Source organism: Mesoplodon bidens (genome assembly GCF_964165515.1).
Source record: "Mesoplodon bidens genome assembly, chromosome: 12".
In the NCBI taxonomy this organism is placed as follows: Eukaryota; Metazoa; Chordata; class Mammalia; order Artiodactyla; family Ziphiidae; genus Mesoplodon; species Mesoplodon bidens.
The window spans coordinates 45,817,143-45,840,364 of record NC_138168.1 but is presented as its reverse complement, the minus strand read 5'-3'; the positions used below and the strand labels follow the sequence as shown (position 1 = coordinate 45,840,364).

At 42.2% G+C, this 23,222-nt stretch overlaps 1 protein-coding gene across 1 annotated transcript in view; it reads right to left on the bottom strand.

Moving 5' to 3' along the window:
- The window catches only part of SLC16A10 (solute carrier family 16 member 10), a 141,049-nt gene that overhangs the window by 9,501 nt on the left and 108,326 nt on the right, over positions 1-23,222 (bottom strand). Inside the window, exon 4 of the mRNA XM_081251242.1 lies at positions 5,213-5,356. Within this exon, the coding sequence (XP_081107368.1) occupies positions 5,213-5,356 (144 nt within the window). The remainder of the gene's footprint in view (positions 1-5,212; positions 5,357-23,222) is intronic.

The window sequence follows — 23,222 nt, the reverse complement described above, 5'->3', positions numbered from 1 at the left end:
ACACTTCAGTATGTCCACGGCACAGAGAAATCTGACACGATGGGAAAGTGATCTAAACCCAAAGTTTTTGATTCTGTCATTAGAGTTACAACTTCCAAACCTTTGAAAAAAACTTTCACACTTTTACAACAGTTACATATTAAACACACAAATCTGCAGTAATTTAATGGTGACTAGAAAGACAGGTCTGTGAAGTTAAGAAAGACGGCTGAGAAGATACCAGGACACAGCCTTTCCTCTCCTAAGAAAGTACTCCAGGAACCCTTGCAAAGATTTTCTTTAACCATCATTATTCTATATAATGCAGTTCGGTCATCTCTTTGCTCGGCATTTAGAATTGTTAGGCTGAAAATACCTGGAACCCAGGACCCTGATGGAAGTTTAAATTCAGAACTCTTAAGCAGAAGTGTAAGATATATTCCTAAACTCTGTTACCTATAAGCAAAGATCCCCAAATCAGGATAACCAAGGTCTCCTTCTTGATACCTGTTCCAAACCAGGATCTGCCTCAGTATTTAATAGAATACTAAAACAATAAAAGCAAGGATCTATTAATGATCCACTCTGGGCCGGCACTTTAAATAAGCTGTCACCAGGACTTCCCTGGTGGCACAGTGGTTAAGAATCTGCCTGCCTGCACAGGGGATACGGGTTCGAGCCCTGGTCCGAGAAGATCCCACATGCCGCGGAGCAACTAAGCCTGTGCACCACAACTACCGAGCCTGAGCTCTAGAGCCTGTGAGCCACACCTACTGAGTCCACGAGCCACACTTACTGAGCCCGCGAGCCACAACTACTGAAGCCCGTGTGCCTAGAGCCCGTGCTCCGCAACAAGAGAAGCCACTGCAATGAGAAGCCCGCGCACCGCAACGAAGAGTAGCCCCAGCTCGCAACCAGAGAAAGCCTGTGTACAGCAACGAAGACCCAACAGCCAAAAATAAATAAAATAAAATAAATAAACTTATATAAATAACCAAGCAAGCAAGCAAGCTGTCACCATGAGTCCTCACACAGTCCTCTGCCGGATCTAGAGACAAGTCATATCACACTCCAGAGCCTGTGCTTTTCTATTCTGCAGCCTCCCAAACCCAAGATGACTGTGCCCCAAAAGTAGAACACGTGGGAGGCTGTGAAGTGTGTTCTGGGCCCGGAGGCTACTCAGAACCCGTGTGATGGGGACAGAGAGGGAGGGGAACTGCCGTGGCCCCACCAGGCTGAGCTGTAACAGACGAAAGCAGGGAGCAGGCATGTCTGAGAAAACACAGCACCAACGAAAGGCAGGAGAGGAAGATAAGCAGCAGAAGCATTCCAACCCTTAAAGGCCGCCAAAGGGCGGACAGCCAGGCAGGCAGAGAGGGAGAGAAGGAAGAATAAGCAAACAGGCAGAGCTGGAGTTGGTCGCAGCAGAGAAGAAAGAGCCAAGAATCAAAGCCCACACTGAATGTTTGGGAGTTGGGGCAGGGAAGCCAGGAAAAAGGAGGGGGAGAGCAGGGTGGTGAGCCCAGCCGCCTGCGTGGGGTAGGCCTGCGTTGGCCCCTGTGCTGTCTGTGGCTCCCAGCGGCACAGGACACACTGAAGGCCGCCTTTCTCCTCCAGGGGCCTCCTCGGGCCGGACTGCAGTCCTCTTGCCTGTGACTCAGCCCGTACTACCAGGTGCTACACACACTGCCCCACATTTGGATGAAAAAAATCAGATGCGACCTAAAAGAAGCCAGGCTGTGACTAACCTTTCATCCAAAACGAAATTACTGATTCTTAACGCACTGCCGTGTAACTGCAGACCAAACAGGGGACAAGCTAGGAAAGGCTATATTTTCTTTCATAAATCACATAAAACACTAACATATGTGCCCCCAATATGTTGTAAGTGACCCAACTGCCCTGCCTGTAGGGGGAAACTTTCTAAAGTTATAGTTGTTCCGGAGTAAAGTGCTGATGTATAAAACATACCATGACTCCATCCATCATAGCACCTTAGTCTGGGCCCCCATTGCCTCTACCGGGGACACTGTATTGGCTTCCTAACTCGTCTCCCTCCCTCCAGCATTCCTGCTTCCCTCCCAGTAATACAGTCTCCATACACAGAGCGAACACGGCGACCTTAAAATGTAAAATCACGTCATTCCCCAACAAAGACCTACTGCGCCTCAAGTAAAATGTCTGCATCAGGGGTTCAAGGCCCTGTTTAATCTGGGCCCTCCTCTTCCCACGCTCTGCTCTTCCCAACCTCCTCCCAGGCCGCTCTCCCTGTCTTCTTGAGTTCCCATTCACTCCCAGCTTTCTCCTGCCTCAAGTCTTGCTCCAGGAACTCAGGGACCACGTCTGTATTGTTTGTATCACCCCCACCAGGGTCTGGGCTGGTGCCTGGGGCACAATGGGCACTCCTTTTTTATTTTAATAAATGAAAGGAAGCCAAAAGTCTGTAATACAACCAATTTCCATTAGAGGGCTCCCTTGATACTTGAGAACAAGACAATGTTCTGCTAAGTGTTCGACAGGGATATCCGCAGTTGAGTATTAATAAAAGGGGGAATGATCCTAACACAGTGAATATTTTAAAAAGTAGCACTCTACCAGCTGTCTGCACTTCCTTCTAGCTGTGTGATCAGACCTTCCTGCGGCTCTCTGCCTGGCCCTATACACAAACACCCACAGTGAGGTCGCTTCTCTGTTCTTCCGTGTTGGCATCCGTAAGTGGAAACAGCGACGGTACCTTCCTCAAAGGGCTGGGCAAGGAGGAAAGAAGATAATGTACGTACAGCATTCAGTTCATCGTGTGGCACATGGAAGTGCTCAGTAAATGGTGATGGTTATTACTTCAAATCAATTAAAGGCAATTCATCTGTAATAAATGTCTTTTCCAACCATGTCCTTCGCCCAAGTTCTACCTTTCCTTCAAGGCCCTGCTCAGATACTGCCCCTCCTCTCTACAGTGAATGGACGTGCTCAATCCCCAGTCCCAAGCCCCCCTTTTGTCTCTCCTTTACCTTCCTTCCACAGCCAAGCCCTTGACAAAGTTGCCTGTATTTCCATTTCATCAGCTGATCATGATCAGTCTTTTGCACCTGCCACTCCACTGAAACTCCCCTGTTGCTAAATCCAGTGAAAACCTATTACTCTTTAACGTGCCTGCCCTCTCACTAGTTACTGACACTGCTGACCACTCCTGCCCCTGGAAACACTATGTGCCTCGCTTTTTTCCTACCAGGCTGGCCACTCCCTTTCGGTGTCCCCTGCACACGCTCTACTCACCCCATACAAGCCCACGAATGCCGAAGTCCCATAGGTCTCTTAGCCACGCTCTCCCACAAGCTCCAAAGTCAACTTGGCTTTCCCACAAGCACTACAAACTTAACATGGCAAAAACAAACTCATCATCTTACTCTGTTCTACTGAATTACTGATCTTGATAAAATAGCAAAACCTTCCACTGTTACCTGAGCCACAAATCTCAGACCCAGCTTAGGTGGCTCCACTGAATTCTCACTTCCCGTATCCCTGTTTTCCTCCCGGTTCGATCCCAACATCTCTGCCCTGCTTCCTCCTGCCTAGACTATTTCAATATTCTCCAACTAGTCTCTGTGCCTCCGCTTTTAAAAAAAATAATAATAATAGCTTTATTGAAATATAAATCCACATACCAAAGAATTCACCCACCCATTTAAAGTGCACAATTCACCGCGGGTTTTAGTTTAACAACAAGATTGTACAACCATCACTACTGCCTAGTTTTAGGATATTTACATCACCCCAAAAGAAACCCCATATCCAGGAAGAGTCACTTCCCGTACCCTCCTTCCCCCAGCCGCTGGCAACCACTAAGCTGCACTCTCTGTCTCTGGATCTGCCTATTCTGGACACTTCATATAAAGGGAACCACACGATATGTGGCCTTTTGTGACTGTCTGAACTCTTGCCCTTCCTCCTCTGTATTCCACCCTTCACAGTCACTAGGTTAAGCTTTATAAAATACAACTCATGCCATGTCACTCCCTTGCTTAAAATCCTTAATGGCTCCTGGTAGATTTCAGGATAGACTTCGGCCTCTTCTGTGCTCATAAAGGCCGTTCCCAACTTGACTCCTGCCTATCCCTCAGCCAATCAATCTACTATTCTCTCTTTAGTCCGTTCAAACATTGTTTCCCAGACCTAACATCTCTTTGCCCATGTGGCTTCCTCTGCTTGCGACAAACACCCTTTTCCGTCTTCCTTATCTATTTAACTATTACTCACCTCTTAACACTCCGCCAGCCCAGGAAGTCTGCTCAGACCTCCTCTAGTGATTTAGATGCTTTGCGCCTATGTTTCTATGGCACCCATCTAGCATACCATTATTCCACTGTGCTGCAGCACTGCTTTATCTTTCTTCCCAGGAGACCATTAACTACTGAGCACACAGACCATATTTCATCTGTAGCGTTTCGCACAGCGTCTGGCACGGAGGAGTCACTTAAATACTTGTCAAATAAGTGTCGACGTGATCTTGGAATAGCACACCCCACAATAGCCAGGAGGCGATCTGCAGTAAAGAAACTCAGAAGACGCGCGCACCCCTGAATTTCACAGAGTATTGCAAAAGGCATGTGACTATGAGAACTATGCCAAAAATAAAGCATTCTTAGAAAAAACAATGGGCAAACACCATTTTGGTTTGGTGGAGTTCCATGACAAGACAAAGATTGTTGTTTGTTCGCCAATTTCTCATGTTGAAAACCCAAAACTCATAACTGATTTTGCCCTTGAAAAACTGCTTGTAAAAGTTAGGTTCTAGAAAATATTTCTCATTTTTACAGAAGAATTTAAGCAAATAAGTACATATAATGAGCCATTACGTGATAAGGATAAATTTGCTGGAGGAAAAAAGGCTTATTAAGAAAGTACCTGTAGGGGCTTCCCTGGTGGCCCAGTGGTTGAGAATCCGCCTGCCGATGCAGGGCACACGGGTTCGAGCCCTGGTCTGGGAAAATCCCACATGCTGCGGAGCAACTAAGCCCATGCACCACAGTTACTGAGCCTGCGCGTCTGGAGCCTGTGCTCCGCAACAAGAGAGGCTGCGACAGTGAGAGGCCTGTGCACCGCGATGAAGAGTGGCCCCCGCTCACCGCAACTAGAGAAAACCCTCGCACAGAAACGAAGACCCAACACAGCCAAAAATAAATAAATTCATTTAAAAAAAAAGCTCTATTAAAAAAAAAAAAAAAAAAGAAAGTACCTGTAGATAAACTTTCTTCACACCAGGCACATAATCTGCGATCCGGCCGAAGAGCAGCCGTCCAACCCCTGAAGTGATGCCGATGCACATGAGAACCACCTCTTTATTTTTCTCATCTTGAAACCTTTCATTCACATATTTCATCTGTAGACCAAAGAGAAAGAAGCCACACTAAATATGGTAGGAAAACTGGACAAGTTTTGAAGCTTTGTACAAATGCCTTTGTGTCTCTACCATGTTATGGACTCTCATCCCCTTCCAAATTCAAATACTTATAAAATTTGCTCTGTAAAAAAAATTTATAAAATTTTTCATGAGAACACATGAAGAAAAGCTAACATGGTTTAGCTTGTTTATAAATGAAATAAGAATTTTTATAAGAGGGTTTAAAAAACATTTTTAATAAAAAGTAACCAGCACACCCTTTATAAGTTACCACTGGGCCATGAGCTAAAGGAAGAGACCTTTGAACACACCGTGCCACCTTGTCCTCACAAGGTCACCCGAGGATCCAGCCATCATCTACTCCCCTGAAAGGCAGTTTAAGGCTCAATTCTGGAGTTTCATCTCTTCTAGGAGGACCTGAACCAAACTGAAATAGGTTATACTGGAGCTTACAGGATAAAAGCATAAGGTTCTCTGCCTGAGGGTTTGCCTATTTGTGTGGCATTTGAACAGATAAAAATAGAGTCAGTTTAACAGAAAGAAGAAAGTCCTGGAGAGAGAATGTTTGCATTTAAGTCCTGGTTCCATTCCTTGCTAGCCTTGTGACCTTGGGTAAGTTGTTAACCTCTAGGGCCTCAGTCTCCTTGTCTGTAAATTGGAGACAGCAACAGTACTTCAAGAGGGTGCTTGTGAGGATTAAATATCTCTGTAAAGAACTTAGTGCCTGACACACAGTTAATAGTGATATTAATTTTAGCCTTTTTTTTAAAGGACCTTTTCCCTCAATTTACAGTCTACTTAGAATAGTGACTGCAAATCTACAACCCAACAATGTTTTAAAAGGAGTGTGACTAGCAGGTGTTATAATGGGTGACAAAACCTGCGGCTCAGCACCCACTGTTCAACACAAGCTTTGCTCCCATGGCCCCTAAGTTCCACGCTTTCCACCTCTTGCTCAGCGCTTCCACTTTCTCGGTGATCACCTATCTGTGCTCACAGCAAGGAGAAAAAGCATGTCTGTACTCCCACTGCTTTCTCTGAAATCACTGAGCTATTATAACAAACAGTTGTTTCAAACAATCAGACTCACTGTCCCCTATACCAAACGCTGGCCTGAATTCTGAAAGCCTGCAAAGCAAACTTGCCGGAAAGCGCGATGGCCCAGCTGGTACCCTGCCGCACTCACCCCCTCACAGCCTGCCTCCCTCCGTTTCAGTTACCACCACGACTGCTGGCCCAGCTACCCAGGTTTAGAAACTAGACAACCATCCTAGATTGCCCCCTCCCTCCCTTCAGATCTAGCAGTCACCACCCAGTTCTGATGATTTTACCTCCTAAATCTCTCAGACACTCTTCCTTTGGTCCGTGTCCCGCCCAGTGATTGAGTCTGGGTTATCACTCCTCACCTGGACCCCTATAACAGCCTTTAACATGCTTCATGCTACAGCCCCCAACTCCTGAATCTCTAACCTGCATTCTCTGAGACCACCTGATTAAGTTCAAAATTAAAAATAACACTGCTCTGCTATGACCCCACAGCCTTCAGGGTAAAGCTCAAACTCCTGGTTTGACTGATAAAGCCTCCCTACTTTGCTGCCGAGCCTCACCATGTCAACACTGTGCTGTCCAGTACAGTAGGTGCTAGCCACGTGTGGGCTATCCAGCACTTGAAATGTGGCTAGTTTGAACTGAGATGTGCTTTAAGTGTAAAACACACACAAAAAAATTTGAGAAAACTTAGTGGGGAAAAAAACCCACAAAATATCTCAATAATTTAAAAATACTGATTCCATGTTAGAATAATATTTTGGCTATATTGGCTAAATAAAATATATTATGAAACTAATTTCATTTGTTTTTTTTAACTTTTAAAAATATGGCTACTAGAAAATTTAAAATTACATATGTGGCTTGCATTATATTTCTATTGAACAGTGCTGGTCTAAGAAATTCACTTGTGGTCACAAAGATAAAACAGCTATTGATAAAAGTGACCTCAAACTGGCTAATTCCTCCAAGTCCTTATCAGAGATGGATTCCAGCTCAATTCTGAAGAAAATGAATAACCTAATCTAAGGCAGGGGAGATAATAATTATGTGTATTCATCAGCTTTATTTGGAATTTGAATCCAGAGTCTGATGTATTAATCCACTTTAGGAAACACCCAAAGGATCTAGAATAACTTTTTAAGACATTCTTTAGTATTCAAATAAGACTGAATATGCTAGTCATTCTTTTGATGAAACTGAGAACACCTGCCTGCCAAATTGCTATTATCCTTTATTAGTGGTTTATTTTTTCCCCTGCTCTACACTTTGTAATCCTTAAAAGAAATAATGAGGTGAAATGTTCTGGGTCTCTTGAAATAAGGTAAATTTGGTAAATTCAAATTACACTTAAGTGGAAACTTACTTCTTCAGCTATAAGGGGTATTATTTCATTGACTTTTATTACTGTTGTCATTGTTTAAGTAAAGCAAGGACTACAGCTTCTAATACCTCCTTCCCCACCCTCAGCCAAAATTTGCAAAATAAAGTTGAGGTTTATTTTGTTTTTGGTTTTTTGGATTTTTGTCAGGAAGTAAGGGAATCTGGGTGATTGGAGAATGGAATCTGGGGATGCTGCATCTCTGGGTCCTAGAGAGCCTTTCTTGGAGAGGGAGTAGTACCCAGGAAAGCTGGCGTGTTCTACTTGCAGCCTGGGCCTCCCCTGACTGCCACGAACTATTCTACGAATCCCTGCCCATCTCTCTGTCCTCTGGAGACTGGCACACATTTTAGTTTAGCAGAAGGCATGAACGCTGGGCAAAACTGATTATTTCCAATAAACAGTCACATGGAAAGGGACATGAAAATGTTGAACAGATGTTTCCGTATTTAACCTAACTTATTTAAACCGATGCAGAGCTTATATTAGAAGCCACTATCTACACAGGGGATAACGCGATTTTGTACGGCAGTGGTTTAAAGTGGACTTTATGCAAATGTGTAAGTGCCTTTAGGGAATGAGTCTTTTGTTTCTATTCTAAACATTTGTTTACTCCAGGGCTGCACACCTCTCAGGGATTACCAGAGCCTTGCTGACTGACAGCTTGAACGCTGCCTGCTCCTGAAACACTTTCCATCATTCAAACAACTTTCGCTAACCACAGAAGCCATTTTTAGATTGTGTGAAACCCTATTTATTGTTTTGTTATCCAAAAATAACCAAGAACTTAAATCCCATAATATCTGCTCATTCTTTATCCACGGGTGAAAGAAAGACACACTAGCTCACAGTTTACCCCCTTTCCTCCTAACCATCCCCACTTCAAATAAATGGTGATTTAGCCTCTCTCTATAGATGACATGTTTCTGACCAGCCAACTGAAGAGAGAAGTTCCTCCCCCCTCACTAGGCCCAGAGGCAGAGCCGTTTCTGAGAGGTCGAGGGCAGCAGCCTAAGAAAGTGACCCTCCTGCTGGATCGGCCTGGCCCTGGCTTCTCCCCTCTCTACCTCTTCCCTACAGGGAGCCTCAGTGCCAGACGTTTGGAGACATCAGATAGTGTTCTTCCACTGAGATCCCAGGCTGAGTCCTCTGGCTGTCAGAGAGTCAACCATGAAGGAAGCTCAGTTTGGGGTGGCCACAGTACAAAACCAGGTCCAATACAGCTGACGTAAGTGCATTAGAAACTCAAGCTTCTCCTTGACAAATGGTTTCACAACAGAAGATGGCCCAACAGAAGGGAATCCCAACTCACTTTCTTTACGGAAGCCCCTGAAATCCAGTGATGCTACACATCTGCAAAACAAGGAGGTCACTGGTCCAAAAGATCCAATAATTAGGGAATTCCCTGGCGGTCCAGTGGTTAGGACTCAGCACTTTCACTGCTGAGGGCCCGGGTTCAATCCCTGGTCAGGGAACTAAGATCCCACAAGCTGCACGGTGCAGTCAAAAAAAAAAAAAAAAAAAAGTCTAATAATTACTTATAGTACTGTTTTCTAAGATTGTGTTATTTGGCCATGCCATGACGGCCATTAGCCTCACTGTCCTTCCACACACACAACTTTTTAAGGGGATGGGTGGTTTTTGTTTAATATCTTTTATGTAACTTATTACATAAAAACATGATAAAACTTTGGTATATACAATTTAAACTATACATCTTTGGGGGTATAGTAGTTAAGAAAGAAGGGAAACTACAGGAGACGTAAAACAAAGATAACTTTATTTCTGACAGTGGACTTGTGGGAACAGCTGACTGACTCAAGTACCAAGTGCTAACAAAGGCAGTATTTTAGGAAGGCCAGGAAAGCTGAGTAAAACCAGGCCCAATAGAGCACTGCAGGCTATGGGACTAATGAAACTACAACTGCCTTTGCAGGACTGAGGAAAAAAACCAAAATGACAATATTTATCATCCACTGTTGTTGCAGTTACTACGCCCTTTGGGAGAGTAACAGATTCCAGACAGCAGTCATCATCTGTCCTTGTCTGTGAGCATTTGATTCCCTCATCCTCTGCCCTCCTCTTCAGATCACACCATCAAGCTGAAAAGAAGGTGGGCAACAGGTAGTCACGTGCACTCCTTTTGTGTCTAAGAGAATAAACTCTTGGCGGGGACAGGGGACCTGTATCATCTACATTTACACAGTATATTCAAAAATGGGATAGTAAATGCTACATAATATTTTCAGGGGTTGTGGAATTCAGAATGATTTCTGCAGCTTCCTACTTCCCAACAGAGATGCTGCATTCAGAGCACTTCTGCTCACTTGCTGTTCACTCCTGAGATTAGCAGTTTCAGCTTGTTGCCTCTCATTTGCATGCAGTTTAATTTCTAAGAATATATCCTTTCAACATCTGAAAAGCTACTCCGTGACTCTAAAAGACCATTCTACTTAAATATACTTTTTGAAAGGTAAACACAAAGAAAAGAGCCTGGTCCCTTTAAAAATTAGATGTACGTTTGAAAGGCAGTAGAAGGCCTGCTAGAGTGGTTAATGGATAATCTCAGATTTTGTTGCAAATCAAAACTTTATATTACCCTTTGACTTCAAAGAAAGATGAACAGAAATCTTCTGAATGGAATGAGGGTTTGATTTGTTTTTTTCTTTCTTTTTCAAACAACTGTGTTTTCTCTATCTCTGTTTTTGCTAAGAAAAGGAAGTAAGGGCATTCATTCCCTGAGGAAGTTTTACATGGGCAGTGTATGCCAGCGAGCCCAGTGAGGTGACTAAAGATAGCAGGAAACTAAGTCCATAGATATGGGTACATAAAATTAAGCCCTTTATATCATATAATATTGAAATAGGACTCTATAGCCATTAAGACAGTCATTGATTAGGTCAGCCTCAAAACATCATTTTAACTTGTTAAATTTGATAAACTGTGCTTTGAAATAAAACAGCTCCAAGATGTACTTGAAGTGAAAATGCAGAATTTCCTTGCCTGCCAACATTTTTAAGGACTAACGTCTTAGGCAGCCCACCGTCTCTTTACTAGTAAGATATTTGACATGACTAAACCCATGGTGCGGGTACCACCTGCCTGCTCAGCGGCTGACACAGTGGAGGGCAGACCTTTGGCCTGGCAGGACTCTAGGAGGCATGGGTAGTTGGTTCTGTTTGTTTTTTTAAACGGCCAGTCTTTCCATTTCATTAAGATGGGTTTCCATAGTGCAAGTATTCACACATGGCACTGTTAAGACAGATAAATGTCAGGACTGAGAAAAAAAGAGGGAAGAGTTTCCAGGAAAATTATTTAACAGCCACCAAGGGGTAGAAAAAGAGTTCAGAAGGAAGGAAGATAGCTAATGGTTTGGAAAACCTTGGTCTGATTTTGAAAACATTTTCTAACTCTAAAAATTCTTTAAACCCTTTATTATTTTTCTGTTTTTTTGAAAAATAATTTTCCTTAGATTAAAAAAGAAAAGTCCATCCTTAACATAGCATGATTTAGATCAGATCAAGATTTGGCAACATGTTCTAGAGGAATTGTCTGTCAAAACCAATTTGGATTCAGATACCAGTTCAAATAATCCTGAATTACAGAAGTTAAGATGAACTTCATCTTAAAATAAAAAATGTCACTAGGATTTTTAGGTAACTTGAAATTATTTAGTGACCCTGACAATAATTTCTGTGTCAGATATTTCTCAAATTATCAAAAATTATTCTAGTCCTTCCAGAACAATGAAAATGTTTAATCCATTTTTTAAAAATTTTTATTCATTCCACCTAAATCCAAATATGATGCTGAGGGCTTCCCTGGTGGCACAGTGGTTGAGAGTCCGCCTGCCGATGCAGGGGACACGGGTTCGTGCCCCGGTCCGGGAAGATCCCACATGCCGCGGAGCGGCTGGGCCCGTGAACCATGGCCGCTGAGCCTGCGTGTCCGGAGCCTGTGCTCCGCAACGGGAGAGGCCACAACAGTGAGAAGCCCGCGTACCGCAAAAAAACAAACAAAAAAACCCAAATATGATGCTGAATAGTTTCTTTCTTGAAGTCTCATTCTTGGCACACCAGGGTCACCACTCTCTCAGACCCTTGGTTCCTGGATAGTTTGGATGAACACAGTGGACTGTGAATTGTTAAGACAGTGCCCATCTGTGAAGGAGGTAGACTGCCTCTACTCTGGTCAAGATGGCTCGGGAGGTCTCAGCCATGGTCCATGGCATGACCGCCTAACGCTTTAGTAGAGTACTTTGAAGATACACGGTGATAGAAAGGTTTCCGAAGATGTGGACTCCTGGTTGTGATTAATGCTCTTCTGAGGCATCATGTGTTTCTATGTTTGCATTTGTTTAAAAAAAGGTGGGGGGGGGCCTCCCTGGTGGCGCAGTGGTTGAGAGTCCGCCTGCCGATGCAGGGGATACGGGTTCGTGCCCTGGTCTGGGAGGATCCCATATGCCGCGGAGCGGCTGGGCCCGTGAGCCGTGGCCGCTGAGCCTGCGCGTCCGGAGCCTGTGCTCCGCAACGGGAGAGGCCACAACAGTGAGAGGCCCGCATACCGCAAAAAAAAAAAAAAAAAAAAAGGTGGGGGGGATATGCTCTTTTAAACTTACTCCTGGATTTATCTGGTGATAAAATCACCTATCAGCTAAATGTATATGCAAATAGATAGGTGTGGGTTATGGAGTCTGCAGTCATTAGTTGAATTGCATGAATTTGGAAAAGTAGTCCAAAATGAACAAATGCACCCAACAAAAGGCTAGTTCAATAAGGTTAAATTTTAGAAGTTTAAGATAGACTTTATCTTAAAATAGAAAGGGATAATTTCAGAAAGTATTATTTAAATCACTAGGATTCCTGGGTAATTTTATAACTTTACTTAATGACCCTGGCTATAATGCTAATAAGCCAAATATTTTGTAAATTATCATAATTGGTTCTATTTCTTCTTGAACACAGAAAGATGTGTAGACTGTTGTTTTACTGATATTTTAATTTGTTTAACGTAGATCTAATTATTGAGAGAAATAAGAGCACTATTAGTTCTTATTCAGCTTAATTTTGCCCTTAATTCTAAAGTGAAAAAAGATCGATCCTTCCATGAAAATTCTACCTTCTTCTACCCTCTCCTCACTAAGATTCCCTCAGATTAGTGGTGCTGGCTAGAGAACCCTTTTACCAAAAGCCACCTGGCCTCCTTTCTCCTCTAGTCTTCGTAAGCACACCACAGTGAGTGTCTTTTCTATTAATTCTAAGAGTTATCTAATTGCCGACTCTCTCCCTAGTATCACATAAAATTTAAAAAAATTTTTATCTGAATGAAGATTAAAAATTGTTAGGATTAGGGAATTCCCTGGCAGTCCAATGGTTAGGACTTTGAGCTTCCACTGCAGGGTGCATGGGTTCGATCCCTAGTTGGGGAAATAAGATCCCGCATGTTGCGGGGCTCGTCCAAAAAAAAAAAAACCAATTGTTAGGATTAGGTCCAGAAAAGTTTTCCTTCCACTGCTGTTGCTTTCACATACTTCTGAGATTGTCTACCCCGATTTTTTACCCTTTTCTTAAAAATAAGACTATTTCAGAGTTTGGGGGTGTTGGTGATTAACATTATTTTAAACATGTTCAGTCCTGACTTGTGATTTTAGTGTTCAGGAAGAAAAGGACCACACCCCTTTAGGACAGATAGGAAAGTACAAAGCCTGAGTGGTCTGGATTAAGGCAGCTGGCATGGCAGAGAGAACACTTTTGTGGACTGAGAGTTGGAAGGCCTAGGCATAGTAGGAAGAAAGAAGTCTTTGGAGTCAAATTATGAGCTCCACTCCTTACTGAGTCTAAGATCTTGGGCATCAGTTTCTTAGTTTCAAACCAATACTGCACACTGGTTCACAACAGTGGCAGTACCACTCCCTTGGGGGTGTTTCAGAAATCTGTGGAGGCTATTTTTATCTTTCTGATAAAGTTGTGCCCAAGCATTACCTTTTTTCCAATTATTGTTTTTTATTTTAACAACATTTATATCATATAACATTTACCATTTAAACCAGTTTTGAGTGTGTACAGTCATTGGCATTAAGTATTCACCTCCTTGGGCAACCATCACCACGATCCATCTCCAGAACGTTTTCACTTTCTCAAACTGAAACTCTGTACCCATTAAATAATAACCTCCCCATTTTCCCCCCTTCTCCAAGTCCCTGGCAGCCCCCATTCTACTTTCGTCTCTATGAATTCGACTCCTCTAGGTATCTCATCTAAGTGGAATCATAGACTTTGTACCTGACTTATTTCATTTAGCATAATGTCTTCAAGGTTCCTCTATGTTGTCACATGTATCCAAAGCATTACCTTTTAAAATATGCATTATTTTATTCAAGAATTACTTTTTATTTCTCCTTGTGTTACAAGTGGGGCATTACTGATTTTTTAAAAAATTATGTATACAGGTAGGTTTCATGACCTAGGAATTTTGTTTCAGGAGAGAAAAGGAGGCACTGGGTCTGACACACTGCTCTAGATGTGTGACAGGGTGGCTGTGAAGGTGAAACAGAACTTAGAAAGCACCTCACAGGGAAGAGGTAGGACGGGAACCCTAGGACTGGGCAACCCCTACTCCAGGATCCAGGGCAGCCCCGAGAGCTGAAGAACAGGAGCCAGGAGACACTGGCAGGGAATCGCGAGAAGTCCCTGAGACAGCTCCCGAGGAGAAAGAAACATAAAAGGAAAAAATGTATTCACAGAAGCAGATACAGTTAAGTAGGAACAGGGATACCGGATGTACGTTGAGGCTATTATAATGCTTCATAAATTAAATAATCAACATATGGCAACATTTTAAATTGCACTGATGTGTACATGGGTCAAGGGCGTGGGTCATCCGTTAGGCTACTTATTGGGCTGTGGTCACCTAGGCATCCCATTCTCCTGGAAGCAGCTTGGAAGATGGTACAAGGCCTAAGAGGTGTTGTTTCACCTCAGCAGGGCTGACTATGTACCTCGAGCCACCCATTTCCGTATCTTTAAATTACTCCACATTGACACTAGTCTAGATAAGCATACTTTTACTTCTATTATTTAACCTTTAAACCACACCATGTCACTAACTATTTGTATGTGGCCAGAGAAAGTCTCAAAAGCAACTAACTCCTCTCCCTAAAAAATGGAGATAAAATTGTTCTCACCTCCAGCGGTTGAATATTGAGGATCAAAGAAAAAAGAATTTGAAGAACATAAAGTATTATTAGAATGAAAAGTAGTCACGAGTAGGGAAATTAGTAGACATCCTATTCCAGCAATTCAACCAACCTAGAGCTCAGCCTCAAACTGGTAAAAAAGTATTTGTGTGCCAGGCACATGCTCGGTGCTGGGGATGGAGCAATGGAGAGGAGGCTCTGTCCCTACCCTTGTCTAATCTACCTTACCTGGTTCTTCTTTATCATTTCCTGAGGTGTTAGGACACTCCCCACACAAAACTCCCCAGTGTATTTTGTAGATAAATCCACAGTTTTCACCAGCCTTTCCCATACTTACATTGAATACATTATACAGGATAAGGGCCTAACAAAAGTACACTACTGCTGCTTTTCAACTTAAGTTAAAATCAGATATTCTTAAATGTTTGTGGATTTCGTTCTCCCCCACAAATTTTAAATCTTTTAGCAGTTTGGGGCCTACATTCTAGGGATAATTTTCATGCCTGAATAAACCATGCATCACTTCTAAAAACTATTGTTGAATTATTTGTAAATACTTATTTTTGGCTAAATAAATATAATTTGGAACACATGACAAACTTACTCTACCTTACTAAAAGCAGCAGCTCTGTTTTAGTTTATTTGTAAATAATCAGTTTTCTAGATTTCTTATGTATTAATTACGTAATGTCTTCCTATCATGTTCCTATGCTAGTGTATTACAATTCGAAAGAAAAAAATTCCAAAAAACACAAAAACAACCCAGCTAGCTTTTTTTTGATGAATATGTTCCACAGATATTTAACTTTGCCATTAATTAGTCACACACAAGTGGCCAGAGAAGTAAAGATCCTTATTCATCTCAAGTAGGAGAATGCTGGTGAATACTGCCTAAGGCACAAAACTGATAAATGGGCAAATTTTCACTAACCTGAGTAGTCAAATTTCAGCAGATGTTGAGATCTGCAGGGAAATAAATGCAAGGTTAGAAAAGCAAGAAAAGCATAGACACCATTGAAAAAAATCTGAAAAAAAAGTGGGGATAAAGCGATGGAGAGAGGATGTCTATTCACTCCTGTAATAATCACATGAGAACTGAGAAACTGTAGTGTATTATCAGAAGTTATAAGTCATGAATGAAGTATCTGGAGAAAAAGCAACGCTTGGGTCCTATGCAAGAATTTTAAATTTCTAACATGCAGATTTGAATATATCAGATAAAAATAAGTTGAATAAAAAAATTCATCAACTGTTGGCGGGCCTTAAAGATGGAAACTAGAGAAATTCCATGTCACAGGCTTCCTGAGGGCAACAGGAAGCTGTATCATTTTTGCCAACTTCCAAATACTTAGTTCTGCCCTTCAGGGAGAGAAGGCACCTACTGGCACCTCCTCAAAGAGGCTGTCCCTGACTTTACAAACTAAGGTTCCGTCCCACCATCACCTTCCATCTCATTTTATTTTCTTCAAAGAAAATATCACTATGTGAAAACTACCTTGTTTATTTATGTGCTTACTTATTTATTGAGCTCCGTGAGAGCAGAGATCACGTCTGTTCTCACCACTGCATCCCCACACACCTAGAGGCACCCAACAGGTGCTCAGTGAATATTTGTCAGATATTCACTTGAATGCTTGAATCTGCTCAACCTGAATCTGTACAACTGAGTTGTAATTAGAGGAAGTCACATACGTGAAGGAAAATACAACAGTGACAGAATGGAATAACCCATTCTAATTCTATTCTAATAACATCCCTGCCACTGACTGCGCAACTTTGAGCAAAATAAAACCTCTCTGATGGTCAAGGTTCTTATCTATTAGTAAGAGAAACCAGTATTAGCACTGCTTTCCTCATAAAAGGCTGCTGTGAGAGTTGAATCAGAAAATATAAGTGTGAAGGAAATACCTTTATATTCTTTCTGGAAGTTCATTGGGATGGGAATGAATGAATGAAATGAAAATAAGTGAACAAACAAAACATTTCCAGACCACATAATAGGGAAAAAATGTAGGAGTTGTGCGTGTGTATATAATCAGCACACAGGGAATCTTAATGGTTAATTCTGATATTTAAATTAATACACTATACGAAGAAATATTCTTGTGTCAAAGAAATTTTATAAGCCTATTTCTGAATGAAAAATAGGACAAAAATTACTTAAATTAGAAAATCTTGGTGAAAAAGCAATGTGATTACTTTTTATTCTGCAAACTACCAGAGCATTCTGCATAGCTAATAAGTGTGAAAGTAACGATAATCAGAATAATAAACCAAATCAAGAACAAAAAGAAGGAAGGAAGAGAGGGAGGGAGGGAGGGAGGGAGGGAGGAAATAATGAAACTTTAGCCCCTAGTACTTATCCTCTAGTGTTTAGTGTCCAGGCTAAAAACAAAATTAAAATGTCAACTCTCCCTCTTTTACTTGGTTGCAGTGCCAAGAAGACTGAGATAGGGCAACTCTTCAGATTATACAACTCCACTGGAAATCATTTTTAAAATGTTTCCAAAACTCTGCAATCATCATCCCAGGGCTGAGGACATGTAATGGGCACCAAGGCTCTTCTCCTGTCAGAACCTTACAATGAACAGAGATAAACACAACAGGAGAGGTCCGCTCAGCAGCCCAGTCCTGGCCCAATATACAGTAACCTTTGGTTTACATGGATTCTGCTATGAATCCTGCATTCTCAGGGCTCTGCCACACAATAACCATAACGCTGAGCTCTAAATATATCCAAAGATGACAAAGCCAGTACAACTGTTACTGGCAGCTTTGAAGAACTAGACTGTGTCAAAATGGGGAAGCAACCTCCCGATTGGGAAATGAACCCTATAAATTGACTAGAGTCATGTAAGGTGAGACAACTTCACTCCTCTAATGATTCAGTTTCTACTACATACATATTTACACTTTAGGCTACAATAAGCTTCCATTCATTTTCCACGGATATTCTTGCATGTTACACCAGGTTCTGCCACTTTTATAACTATGTGACTTTTGGCAAGCAGCTTAACCTTTCTGTGTCTTAGTCCCTCTACCAGACTTAAAAAAAAGAAAAGTGCAATTAAATGACCTGTACAATCCCTTCAACGCCTAAATTACTGTCCTACTTTTTTTTGCAGGCATTTAAATATCTTACTTCAAAGCCACACTCTTAAGAAGACCAGGCTCAAGCCCCAGCTGCACCAGGCCCCGGCCTTGCAACCCTAAGCAAGTTGTCTTAACAACCCCAAGTCCAGTTCCTTTCCTGCTGAATGGAAACTGACCCTGCCCATCTCGTAGGGTGGCCCTGAGGCTCCAGTGAGAGAGAATATTTGTGGGAGCTTCTTATAAACTAAATGTTAATTAAACATGTGGGAAATAAAAAATACTATATGTGTTTAAAAGAAACTTATAGTTTAAAACAAACCCTTGCATGGCTATGAGGACTGGGCATACAGAATCTTAAACCATGCTCTGAAGACTGAATGCTACAGTTGTTCTGGTCATGTTACTCTGAGAATAAATCAGTTGAATTTGACATGGATGCAGACACAGCTGGATTACATAACTGCACACCAGTTGTCCATGTTTTCAATTTTGCCTCCAAATGGTAGGCACTACCTACCATTAAATGAGCTTTTCTCCAATTTGTTACGAGGGAATATAAACTTTCTGATTACAAGTGAGCTGCCAACAAGTAGAGGGGTGAAAAAAACTAGATACAGATAATGGGGCTAGAAAGTGGGGAAAATGGGAAGTGGCAGGGCATCTGGGAGCTAATACATAAGAGACGTGCAGCCCTCAAACTTGCTTTGGATCGCAAGACTCTTCCCTACAGCATGAATACATAAAGTGGCCTTTTCTCCTGGTGCCCTGTAACCCTTGGAGTTAGTGTCTGTGAGGGCTTTTCCAAAGAGGTGTGTCAGAACTTACAGATAAGGTTAAACTAGCAGAAATATACTCTCAATGGATCGGACAATTCTCTCCCCTCACCAGAGCCACCTGGTAAATGTGGGGTAAAAGCCAATGTCCAGGTATAGCCTCACAAAGGAAGATTCTTCAAATTAAGATTTCTATTTCTATTAATCCTCTATCATAAAATTTATTTTCTAGTTGATATAAAAATCACGATAGAACCCTTATCAGCTAAATTTAGGTTCCTCAAACTTGCACAAACTTTAATTTGATATTAATACAATGAGTTGAGGGATAAGCAAGTATCCATACTACAGTTAAATTCTGAGATTATTCAAAAGTATATTTTAACAAATAAAACATGAGATAGTTAAAAACAAAAGACCTTGTGAAATTTACACATTAACAAGACAGAAGGACAGATACAGAGAACAAACTAGTGGTTACCAGTGGGGAGAGGAAAGCGGGGAGGGGCAAAATAGAGGGTAGGACATGAAGAGGTGCAAACTATTATGTATAAAATAATTAAGCTACTAGGATATATTGGATAGCACAGAGAACATAGCCAATATCTTATAATAACTTTAAATGGAGTATAACCTATAAAAATATTGAATCACTATGCTGTACACCTGAAACTAATATTGTAAATCAACTATACTTCATTTTAAAAAGAAGAAAAACATTACAGATATAGTTGGGGGGGAAAAAAAAACAAGAGAGAAGGAACAGCTTTTCCAAGGCTTTTAGGGCCTTCTCAGGACACTTAATGATTCATCAGTGGCCTCAGAGAGTTTATATATAACTCTAAAATTCAAGCAATTTGCTTTTTTCCATTTTCCTCTAATAGTACTTATGTTATTAATCAAACATAAGATAGCTCTTGCTATAAATTTATACATTTGTCCATTTTTTCTTCTGCTATGCTTAATGTTTATTATAGGAAACAAAATTGAACATAAAACTATGTATATTCCACGTTCTGCTTGTCACAGGCTGTGAAAAGCAATTCAGTTTTCTCATATTCACAACGTACTAAAGACCAAAAGAGGAGATGTGGGGTCTGGAAGAAAGGTTAGGTGGTATCCCATCATCTCCATTAGCTTGTTTCCTCAGGAGTCCTCTCCGTGGCTGTGCAGCATCCTCTGAGTGCCGGGATGGTCCAACCCTGCCTCTGTGCTTCATTCTGAGAGAATAGAGGGAAACTGGCAAGGCAAAGAAAACTCTGGTCCAGGCCCAGTGTGGCTGACAGTAGGCAGCACTCCACCTCTGAGGTGATCTGATGAAGGAACAGCAGACTATTTTACGAAAAGAACATGAGACTTAGAGTCTGAGATCTATGTTCAAATCCCAGCTCTGAGCAAACTCAGGGAGTGACCTCGACTAAGCACAGCTTAACTTAGCAGAGTTGTTTCCTCAGCTCCAAGTATATAGTTATTTATCACACTTATTACACTCATCCTTGTGATGGTTACCTGAGATTTTGTGGAGATGCTTGGCACATAACAGATTCTTGACAAATGTTACCTGAATCCCCCTCTGAGGAAGCCACAAAATTGATGAAAGCATGTCTGCTGTTCCTATTTGCATGGCTCGGCGCCCTGAGATCTGGCTTGGGATAATATTCCTGCTGTCACCACAACATGGCCAGAGGTGACCTGGCCAGTGAGGTCTAACAGCTACATTCCAGTACCGACCCACAGAGCATCTGGCATTAATCAAAGCCATAAAACATCTCCTAAGGTACGACATGTCCCATTTATTGGCTTATTTGCCTCAAAATTTCATTTCTAGTTTTAAAACACAACTTGTGGGGACTTCACTGGTGGCGCAGTGGTTAAGAATCTGTCTGCCAATGCAGGGGACACGGGTTTGAGCCCTGGCCCGGGAGGATCCCACATGCCGTGGAACAACTAAACCCACGCGCCACAACTACTGATCCTGTGCTCTGGAGCCCGCGAGCCTCAACTACTGAGCCTGTGTGCCACAACTACTGAAGCCCACGTGTCTAGAGACCATGCTCCACGACGAGAGAAGCCACTGCAATGAGAAGGCTGTACACCGCAACGAGGAGTAGCCCCCACTCGCTGCAACTAAAGAAAGCCCATGTGCAGCAATGAAGACCCAGTGCCGCCAAAAATAAATAAATAAGATAAATTTTTTAAAAATTTAAAAATAAAATAAAATAAAACACAACTTGTTGGGACTTGCCTGGTGGCACAATTGGTTAAGACACTGTGCTCCCAATGCAGGGGGCCCAGGTTCGATCCCTCGTCTGGGAACTAGATCCCACACGCAGGCCACAACTGAGAGCCCACATGCCACAAATAGTTGCGGCCGGCAAGCCACAACTAAGGAGTCCACGTGCTGCAACTAAGACCCAATGCAACCAAATTAATAAATATTTTTAAAAATTAAAAAATAAAAACACAACTTGTTTGTTCCCAATTATAGCTGGACTTGGTGTCCACTTAAGTGCCTGTCAGCAGGCAAATGATGGTGCCTTCAATCATAGTCTCAGAAAAGTGGGATCTTCCCTACCAGATCAGAGTTTCTTTTGAGAACAATTACTATCTGCCACAAAAATGACACACTTATAACTTATGGAGTTTTTTCAAAATGGGCTAATAAACATATATGTTGCAGATTTCAACGCATGAGTCAGTCATCTTCTCTCCGATAGAGAACTATGTGGATCAGAGCTTAAAAACCAAAACTTGACTGCCATATGTTCTGGAGTCAAAGAACACAGGTGCAGCTTTTCAAGGCGAGCAGTGGTGGCCAGATATGAAAGCAATAAAAACTAAGTCATCATTCTCGTACTGAGGATGGAACACTGCCGCTGAGAAGAGTTGCATCATGTTGTCATTTGTAGGCATTTATCAGTCATCTGGCTGACGTGGCCCTGTGGTCAGTGCTCTACCAAAGCGATGCAGACTTGTGGTCAGGCTCTGGTCTTGCATCCTCATCCTGTTCTCACACACACCACCCAAGGCTCTGCAAGATTTTCAGTTGCTACACAGTAGAGCAGACACTAGTTGTCTAGATTTCCTTGTTAATGGGAATAGCCATTCACTCCTTCCATACACTTACACAATAGTGACAGAGACACAGAAATTCCTTCCATTTATAAAGTTTCAATTTCAACATGCAGATAAAGCTATGGGTCAAAAGCAAAACACATCAACTCTTTTCCCCATCAACAGATGGCATTAGTGTGACTTAGTCTTAGGTTTGCTGAATTTGAGCTTATTGATTAGGTGTTGAATGGATATGAATACAATCATGTCCTATAGGTATAACATGTGAAACATCATTCTGGTATCAAAGTAGAGAATTTTAAAGATCAAAATGGAGAGAAAATGAATACTGCTTATATGGTGTCGCTTTAGACTTATCCATAAGATAGTCATTCGACAAATATTTGAGCACTCACTGTATATTAGGCACTGTGGTAGATGCTAGGGTTCATTCACTGAATAAGACAGAGAAGGACCCTTAGCCTTGTGAAGTTTACATTCTAGCAGAGGTATACACACAGAGAGCAAACAGTAATCATCACAAGTAAATTATGTAACATGTTAGAAGGTATGGGGACTTCCCTGGTGGTCCAGTGGTTAAGAATCCGCCTTCCAATGCAGAGGACGCGGGTTTGATCCCTGGTTGGGGAACTAAGATCCCACATGCCTCGGGGCAACTAAGCCCATGTGCTGCAACTGCTGAGCCCATGCACTCTGGAGCCCACACACCACAACTAGAGAGAAGCCCTCAAGGTGCAACAAAGAGTCCACTAACCACAAAGAAAGATCCCACATGCCACAACTAAGACCCAACGCAGCCAAATAAATAAATAAATATATTCAAAAGAAAAAAAAAAGAAGGTATGAAGCGCTATGGAAAAAGAAATAGCCGTGTGAGGGGGTTTGGGAGTATGTGGAGGGGAGAGGGAAGAAGGGGGTTTTAACCAGGTGGTCAGGGTGAGCCTCACTAAAAGCTGAATAGCAAAGAGAGCAGAGTGGTGAGAGCAGAGTGAGTGAGGGGGAGCGGGCCTGATGAGATCAGAGATAGGAGGGGACAGACCATGGAGGACCTTGTAGGCCACTGTAAGGACATTAGTTTTTACTCTCAGAGCAATGGGGAGCCACCCAAAGATTTTGAGCAGAGTGACTTGTGTGTGGAAAGAACACCTGTGGCTTCTGTGTAGAGAACAGACTACAGGGGGCAGGGAAGGATACATTCTGAAAGGAGAACCACCAGGATTTCTGGCCTGGATCAGGAGTGTGGTATGAAAGAAACAGGAGCCGAGGATGACTCCAAGGTTT